The following is a 9,116-nucleotide window of genomic DNA, read 5'->3' on the forward strand; positions in this document are numbered from 1 at the left end:
AGATTTATGATAGCAAATTAGGAGAATTATATGTTAAATGAATAGACTATCATTATCTAGAGAAATCCTGAGTTTCATGGATTGAAGTTTCTTAAGAAAACACACATTGCCTCAGATAGTATTAAAAATTGTTGTTTCAAATGTACATTTTGATCTTGGATGTTTTTTTCTCTGGTATATATAATAATTAAAAAACACACACGTATGAAAAGAGCACCAGCCTACAGTTCGTTTTTAGTGGAATACGCTTTTAAGGTGACCCGGAAGTGTTTCTATTTACACCGGATATCGAGCTTGTCAATGTGACCTGCCGTTACTCGCACACAGTTATGTTTTAATAGACGCGATTAGATAAACACTTAGAAAATGTTTCTCACCACAGTAAACTGTAAGTATTTTATTCTCTTAAATCTTGTCTTCAAACAGCACGACGCATGCGTACTTAGAGCTCTCCCAATACGCTGTTGTGGGGTTAGCTGATGCTAAAACGTGAGCTGCTCTTAAAATATACGTCTGTTCATGTGGGCAGTCACTGTGAAATATTTTATAATAAATTTATTTCACACGTTTCAGTGGTTTTGGGTTTTAGAGAGATAGATTTAGCTTCTGGATAGTACAGCAGTATGTGTTCAGTGTCCATTCACTGGGCTTTGTAAGTGCGGAAATCTCAGAAAGCACCTGTGCTACTCGAGAGGTAGTTTTTCTTTTCATTTAGATGTGTAGGAGAGTCTTTGAGTTTTCAGCAGATACTTGCACACAACCTTAACAGCTTTAAGGACTTTCTGGGGCTGGTGTTGGCGTGCTGTTAGCAAGTTTCCACTAAAATCCCGTTGCTCTGAGTGCTGCTGAACGATATCTGTTGGATTCACCTGCATAAGATTCTTTCTTTTCTTTTCTTTTTACAGTGGCGAAGGCAAAATCCAAGTAAGTGCACTGGCTGATTCTTTGAAAGTCTAGTCAATAGGCCTCATTCACACATGAAGCATAAGGCTGTGCGTAAACCGTGCATACTGAGGATTTACGCGTAAATTTCTGTTTCATTAAAATAATCTTAACTGAATTTGCACTTCGGAGTACAGATGTACCTTTCCTTTACGTCATGGAAACGAACACGTGATGAAAGCCGGGCTGTCTTAGAGCATTTAAACAAACATCTTTACACTTAATGCTATTACTTATCCACATGTTGGATCCCATCCCTAATCCAACTCTAACCATTTGTCCAAGTCGAGGTCAGGCAGGAGTCTCGTGGGATGTGATGTTTGTAGACGGCATTGTAATCTGTACTGGGAGTAGAAAGCAGATGGAAGAACGTCTGGACAGTTGGAGGTATGCTCTGGAGAAAAGAGGAATGAAAGTCAGTAGAACACGTGTAAGTGAGAGCAAGACAGGTGTAACAGTGAAACTACAAAGAGAAGAGGTGGTGAAGGCGGATGAGTTTAAATACTTGGGCTCAGCCATCCTAAGTAATGGGCAGTGCAGAAGAGAGTGCAGGCAGGGTGCAGTGTCAGGGATAATTTCTTATATATCATTTTTTTAGCCACAGGGACCGGAAAGTTTACAAGATGATAGGTTCGATGTATGGTTTGGAGACAGTGGCACTAACGAACAAAATAGAAGGCTGAGCAGGAGGTGGCATTATTTAAGATGGGAGTGGCCATGATGGACAAGATTAGACATGAGTACATCAGAGGGACAGCTCAAGTTAAGTGGTTTGAAGACAAGGTTAAAGAAGCAAGCCTGAGATGGTTTGAATGGGCAGAGGAAAGCTGGCAAATACACTGGATAAAGGATGTAAAGTATGGAGTTGCCAGGCAGGAAGAAAAAGAGGACTACTACAGAGAAAATTCATAGATGTAATGATGGTGGACCCTAAAGGGAGCAACCAAAAGAAGAAGAGCACTACTAATATGAATTTTTATTATTATTAGTCATTTCATCTTGGTCATTAGTTACAGGTTTCCAGAATAAGATAAGCAAAAAGTTTCTCAGAATTGAATAACGAACTGTAAGGAATTCAGGGTTTGACATGAGCACAGGGCCGGTATAACTGTACGTCAGGCAAGTTGCTTCTCCAGGTGCTGACTTTGTTTCCACCTGTCACAGCAAACTGGTTAAAGCCACCCTCACTGAAGAATATTTTTCTCTTGTTTTGTCATTTTAAAGAAAGCATGTGATATTTCTGAAGCAGAGAGTCTATTATTGTGTGACTATTAAGGTGGTTTCCTCCTGTGACACTAACCCTTTCTACTTCAGTTGTGCTGATTGCAGGTAGTGCACACAAACCTGACGGGTTAGAATAATCCAGTGCACAAATCCAACGCTAATTTTGTGCAGAGGTTAAGAACATTTCTGCACGTGCACCCGTGAATGAGGCCTGTTGTTAGTGTTTCGTGTTGAAATGGCAGTCACCTCTCTGTGTGTTGCTTACCTGTCAGGACCATCCTGGTGCAGATGGTGAGTGCTGCAGGGACCGGATACTTCTTCAACACAAAGAGGAACCGACTCAGAGACAAACTGGTGCTGCGCAAACACGATCCATTTGGTAAGAGCCGTGTGAGGACAACTATGACACACAAATACTCATTAAAGCAAAATCCATATAACCCAGGATATCTTTTCCTTGTCTGGCTTCACTTATTCAAGCGGCAGCAAGCAGGCTAAGCAGTCACATGAAGGTGTTGGCACTTTAATAAATCACTACTTGAAAAGTGAACCCAGGGTTTCCCAATCAACCTTTGAGCACACAACAGTATATGATTGTTTTTCTTTTAACTTGGAAACTATTTGTATTTAAACATGTGGTGTGATCAAAACATTCTTCCCAAAGTGAAAAGCCGTACCTGATTCTAAATTTGGCAAACCTCCAGTTCAAGATTATCTTCTCGGGCATATCCAGAAAGCTTCAATTGTTGCTGCTATTTTTAGAGATGTCCTTGGCTGTCCTGTTCTGACCATTTTCACTGAGAGTTTCATCATGACCTCACTGTGCTCACAATTTTGACACACTGGAGGGGATACAAACAAAAGTACAGGGGGACAAATATAATTTGACTTCTGCTGAGTGATCCAAACTGTCCAAGCGTAGCACCTGGAATAATGACCTGGAATAGATTAGTCCAATTTAAAATCAGCTAAGGATTCAAATTTATGGTGGACCTGTTTTCAGAACGTGTTGGTCACACCTTCTGTTCACCCCAGTGAAATAAACAAAACCCATATTTGGAGTGACCCTTGACTTCCACCTACTTTCTGCTTTTTGTCTTTTTAGTGAACAAGCACGTCCTGTTTTTTGAGAAGAGGAAGATCAGATCGATTTAACCGCAGCACACCGACACACACAGATGGACAAAATGAACTTGCAGAGGTTTAAAGGCATCGTTTTTATTGCCGGGGATGGTACAGCGGGTTAATCTGGTTGACGTGTTTATCAGAGGATTTCTTCCTGGATGGATAAAAGTGGAACTCCAGGCTTGAACAAAAGAGACTTGAAACCAGAAAAGTGATGTTATGTAAGGGGACCACCGCTGCCATGATCTGAAGCTGTTCATTGGTTCAAAATAATTATTTAATCGGGTCAATGTACTTTGTGAAACATTTGTTGTGGTTAATTCAAATAAAATAATCTCAATGATTGACTTAGCTTAAAATTGATTACCATTAAAGATATCTTCAGCAGCAAATTTTCATAAGAACATTTAGTGTTGAGTCTTTCTGACCCCATTCAGATGTGGTCCCTTAACATCAGGGTCTACTGCTACTCTTGGAAGTATTCATTTGGGAGGTCCCGTCTGTACGGAAAAGACGTCTGCGTGCCGATTTCCCGCACGCTCACCCCTGCCACCAGATTGGCTCTGCGGGCCATCTCCTCCAGAGGCATGTGTGGGTGGTTGGCCATGTAAAATGCCAGTGCTCCAATGAAGCTATCACCAGCACCCTGAGAAGAAATAAAACAACAATGCATTGTTAAGGGGACCTTATTTTCAAACAGGTGGCAGTTAAATACAGACAAAATTTCAAGTAATGAGGTCAGCGTATGTGAAGCCAGGTTTAGACCGTTTTTTCTCTTGGCTCTATATTTTACATAGTGACATTTATGAGGGGCAGCCAATCAGAAGAAAGATTGCTCAAGGCAGCATGGAAGAGAGCTAAAACAGGTCATTTCACGCAGAGGATGAACTGAGCTGCACTGTAGCTCAGTATTACATTTGAATATTTTGAACTCTGAATCATGCAAAGCTACTGCAATTGAGTCCAGTATTAAAAAACAGGAATCTAAAAATTAATAAAATCAGTCTACAATCTATATGGCACAATATACCAAATAAATTATGCAATTTCAATCCCTTTTATTTCATTTGTTATGCAACCTGGTTAAATAATAAAATACTGGCATCTCGGGCAGATTTCCCCAGATTTCTTTTTGGGGAAAAAATTTGGGTTTTTCATCAGATTTCATTACCACAGATATGTCGCGTACACTCTGGGGCTCCTTCATTAACACCACCCCTCATATCTAAATGTATTAACCTGAACTCTTTTCATTTAAAAGTGTATATACTCATTTTTGGTTCCCTTTTGGTCTGAGCTACTTTTTTTTTTTTTTTTTTATTAGTATAAGCTGTGGATTTTTACCATCTATCATCACTACTTACTTGCTTTTTCTGCCATTTATCCATCGCTGTTAACAATTTAACCTCCTTAGAAATTACTTTTAGCAGTACTACTAATGGCATTTCAGGCTATTTACAGGCCCATAAAAAGGGCCTTAAAAGGTAATAGACTTTTAAAGGTTCAAATTACATCACAGCATTGGTTTACAGTTTTAAGATTTGCATTAGGTTACTGAACAACTACAGCTTTGTCTAAAAAAGAATTCTTAAAAAGGGAATAATCACCCACAGTATTCATGTTAACTGACAATATTCAGTAAATATTCTGGCATGAAATTATGCTGACACTGACTTGTGTAAGATAGAGAAAAATATTATATTATTTAATCGAAGAAACATGTTACCTGTCACTTTGTGTTAAGTTGTCCCAAATTATCTGAGTGTTTGTTACCAAAGAGCCAGACTTTATGAGAAACTTTCAAAGTTTTTGTTTGGACATTGGCTTCTTTTACTCATTTTCTGTGAATTCCTCGTCATTTCCGAAGAATGAATATATATTTAAAAAGCCACTTAATAGATCTATGAATCATTCAAACAGGAAAAAGGCTCCTAACTCAAGGGATGAATCACTGTTGTGTCTACGCACAACCGACAATTTAACAAAAAAAACCTTATTTTAAATTTTATCTTAGTTACTAACAACTTGTAACAAAAACACATAATTTGTTCCCATGTCTTTAGTTGAATCTACAAAAAAGGCCAAACAATAAAAATAAAAATAACTGGGCTCTTAGTTAAAAACATGGCATATATTTGCATGGTGTGTCCAGACTAGACAAGTGGAGGACAAAAGCAGTAGCATGCATAAAAAAATTCTACAATAGATGAACAGTTAAGCTATATCCTTGAAAAGAAAGCTAGCAAAGACCTTCAGATGATCTGTCAGTGGAACTTAAGGAAGTGAAATGGGAAGAAAACATTGGACTGAAAATCAGAGGGATCAGGTCTTTTGAATTGTATTTCTGTGTATTTTTGCACATACATCATTCTCAGTGTCAGATTTCTAATTTTCCAGGCAAAATATTAAGAAATGAGCCTAGCTCAAGACTTGCACAGTACCATATTCTTACATCCAGCTGACAGTTTATCAGTTATTAACGGTCTTAATCACTTATTTGTGACAGCTTAATATTCCACTACTTTTATCTTTTAGTCCACTAAACAATGGCTGATTCTTTACAGAAATATTTTATCTATTTATCCATACTTACCCCTAACTGAACCTTTATAATTGTAGCCTGACTTTAAAAGGGGACTACAGCTTTTCTCTACTAAGCATTTTAATATTTTGAAACACATTTTAGTTTTTCACTTCTACTGCTTATTCTTCTATTTTTTTTTAGCACACATTATTATTATTATTATTTTAATATATATTAGTTGTGTTAATCTTTCCAAGGTCCCCCAGCTACTACTGAAGTAACCTTTTGGAGTAGCTGTAACCCTGGACTATTGTCCCAGTCAACAATTCCTGAAAACATGAAAGCTGGAGGGGAAAAAAAGTCAATTTAAAATATTTGGATTTTTTTCAAATATTTTTCCTAAAATGCTTCTTTCTGGGGGTTTTTAAATTATTATTATTTTAGAGAGAACATGAAACACACTTAAAAGACGAGGGGACGCTTCATGTCTAAATTCACTAAGCTGCCAACAGTAGGGGGTGCTGTGGCATTTTCCAGCTGTTTGACTTGTACTGCTGCCTGCAACTAGTTTGAAATGATTTACTGGTTTGCCCTGTGTGAAAGTGTGTCTGTCAACTCTAACAAAACATCAGCATTAAGGGCTTTAATCGGTTTCACGTAAAACCAGCAAAGTCATAAATCTGGCACTCGTGAAATGCCTAAAATGTGATCTGTTTCCCAACATCCTTTAAGGATGTTAAGTGTTTTATCATCTGATCAAATGACTACAGAAAGAAAAGCCAGCTTTCACTAATTGTTTTAAAAAGTCAGCTGAGTAACACGCGGCTGCCTCCTAACCTAACTGCCAGCAGCTCTGGTGTTTGGTTATTACCAGGAGCACATAAATCAAACCCTCATCTATTGATAAAGAAGGAATGTGCTGTGTACGCCCTGGAGGGGTGGTTTGCTGGGACGGGATGTCTAGAAGGGGTTTGTGTGTATGTGTGGGGGGGCTTACTGATGGGAAAAAGCACACTGGTATGTGGCGACATGCTCATGTTTAACCACAAATGGCCCCCCGACGCTGGTTCACACAAGCCCGCTCCATTACTCATCACATCGGCGCTCAAAAGACTTCATTGCACTCTCTACTGAGCATCTCTGTGAGCCTCCCCTGCTCATCCTCCAACTGCAAAGTAACGCTTTTGTCAAAGTGATGATTCAGTGGCATGGCGCAAAAACAAAAACCCCCAGCAACCCCCAAAATAACACTTCTGATTTGACCGTTACTGCACCTCTCCCTCCAGGCTCTTGCCTCTGGTGTGACTCCTGGATGGCAGAGATGCTGGAAAGAGTGAGATCAGAGATGAAACATTTCACAGGCCTGCTGGATTTCCATGTTTAAACCCTTGGCGTGTTTATGTCTCCTGTCTGGTAGCTGGGCTGGGTTACAGTGAAGCCTGCGTTTGGAACTGAAGCTTTGGTGGAGTGGCTCCACTGGTTTGACTCTGGCCCGTCTCCCAGTTAACATGTTGGGGTTGAGATGACTTTTGAGTGGGGATTGATGGTAGCAGCCAAAAGATTATGTGATAGAAACTGGAAGATTGCAGTCTTCATAGTCACAACAATAGATGATTATTTTTTAACCACAGGATGCTTCACATGATGACGTCCCAGTAATCCCTGCAAACACAGCCACCTCTGTCTTGTCACACTACAAAGAGGCTGGAACAAGTTTTAAATGAGCCAAATTCTTTATGAATGAAAAAAAAGCCTTTAAATGCATTCCTTGACAGACAAAAGTGACGTAAAGTGGACCTATTTCTTTTTTCCTGATTGTTCCAAGTGTTACAAAGGACAATAGACCCACAGACTCCCATGTTAAAATGAGAAATAATACTTACAGCCTGGGATGAAATCTGATTTAGTCTCCTATTATAACACATGTACAAAAAGCGGGAAAAAGAATAGATTTTAGGGCAACTTAAAGCCAGGGGGTGTGGCAGCTTGTTTGACAGGCTTTAGAGTAGGGTTTGACAAACCCATTACATGTGTCACGTATATATATGCCACATGTAAAAACCAACATTTATCTACAGTTCAAGTTACATACATATCCAATATATATCCTACCATTTTAAAGGTAGGATATATACGGGCTTTTTATCTGCTACTGCAGTTTCCAACAAAGGAATAACCTCGGCAACCAAAAACTGCAGTTCCGCCAATGGCCACCTGTGGCTGACTCTAAAAGCGAGTCCAACCCATAGACTCCTGTTAAAACGCTCATCTTTACAGCAACAGTAAACATGAATGCAGCCTGATGCACAAAATTACTTTAGTAGATAAAGCTCTTTTTATGTGGGAAGTTGGCTGTATGGGGCTGAATTGACTTATAATAATTTAGATTTTGTTAGGGCTTAAAGTCAGAGGTGTCAATACAGGCACCTGTCTGCTGGTTGGAGGCACTAATTGAAGGCACTGACACAGAGTGTTGAACTGATTTAATGCCTTTTTGGAGCATCTTTATTTGAATTATCTGACTAATATCACTTCCTGTGTAGTATAAACAGTCTTAAGAAGTTTTTGCTTCATTTTGGGTGAGTAAAATTGTACAATACTTTATTAGTCTACACATTGAAATACACTGAGGTGTTGCTTGTCTGGTTTTCAATATCCTGCACTTTGAACCTAACAAGCTCCTTGCCACAGAACACTCAACACTCTTTTTCACAGTAAAGTCAGCCATTCTGACCTGTGACTGAGAAGCTGGCTCTTTAACAGTAGGAGGGATTCATAACGACATGGCCAGAATTATTGGTACCCCTCCAATTTAGAAAGAAAAAAAACACAACTTTCTCTGGTGACAGTGATCATGGTCCACCATTCTGAATGATCCAGAGCTTACATTTTATTTGAAAAAAGGCAACAAATGAAAAGGGCACATGACGTATTTGTAGCATTAATTCAATGAGCAATCCAGCCTCAAAAGCCTGAGGCTTTAAAAAGTAGCTGTGCATGCTTTAAATAACGTCTACGATTCCACTGCACATTTTCAATTTGGTTGCAAGAAAAGAAACGTATAAAATCAAAAGTTTATATGTTTAACTGAAGTGAAAAACCTCCATGTGTTTATCTTAATGCACTAATAGTGCGTATTGCATTTTGCATTGCAGGATATCTTAATATATTTATAAAAGGAAGCATTTTGAGGGAAACTGAGCGTGTAGAGAACAAAAAAATTTAATTTGTAGGCTTTAATTCAACGATTAAATCAGTTAATAGAATAGTTATATGATGAGGCAATAAAACTTCACTTTTC

The 9,116-nt window shown here is 38.8% G+C and overlaps 2 protein-coding genes across 4 annotated transcripts in view; one reads left to right on the plus strand and one right to left on the minus strand.

Moving 5' to 3' along the window:
• The first annotated feature begins 275 nt into the window (after positions 1 to 275).
• mrpl33 (mitochondrial ribosomal protein L33) lies at positions 276 to 3,675 on the plus strand. Its single transcript, XM_085342765.1, has 4 exons — positions 276 to 388; positions 906 to 924; positions 2,439 to 2,545; positions 3,272 to 3,675. The coding sequence occupies exons 1-4, from the start codon at positions 367 to 369 to the stop codon at positions 3,319 to 3,321; spliced, it is 198 nt and encodes a 65-aa protein (XP_085198891.1). The 5' UTR covers positions 276 to 366; the 3' UTR covers positions 3,322 to 3,675.
• Positions 1,197 to 9,116, minus strand: part of rbks (ribokinase) — a 58,432-nt gene continuing 50,512 nt past the window's right edge. Inside the window, exons 9-11 of one of the 3 annotated variants that reach the window (XR_014904929.1) lie at positions 3,720 to 3,937; positions 2,432 to 2,483; positions 1,197 to 1,336 (exon numbers count right to left, since the gene is read on the minus strand). Coding sequence is in view for 2 of the 3 variants with exons in the window: in XM_085342764.1 (XP_085198890.1) it covers positions 3,758 to 3,937 (180 nt within the window). In the remaining variant the exon portion in view is untranslated. Of the gene's footprint in view, positions 1,337 to 2,431; positions 2,484 to 2,906; positions 3,009 to 3,645; positions 3,938 to 9,116 lie in introns of those variants that run through there. The other 2 variants (XM_085342764.1, XM_085342763.1) reach the window with 2 other exon arrangements.

The sequence above is a fragment of the Diplotaxodon limnothrissa genome, linkage group LG19 (assembly GCF_057381915.1).
Source record: "Diplotaxodon limnothrissa isolate DT_005_m linkage group LG19, D_limnothrissa_male_GT1.1, whole genome shotgun sequence".
NCBI classification, from domain to species: domain Eukaryota; kingdom Metazoa; phylum Chordata; class Actinopteri; order Cichliformes; family Cichlidae; genus Diplotaxodon; species Diplotaxodon limnothrissa.

Bases quoted from the DNA above. Each gene is read 5' to 3' on its own strand.
- mrpl33 (XM_085342765.1), top strand. From the start codon at position 367: ATGTTTCTCACCACAGTAAACT. The intron at 2,546-3,271 runs GTAAGAGCCGTG...TTGTCTTTTTAG, and splicing joins GCGCAAACACGATCCATTTG to TGAACAAGCACGTCCTGTTT.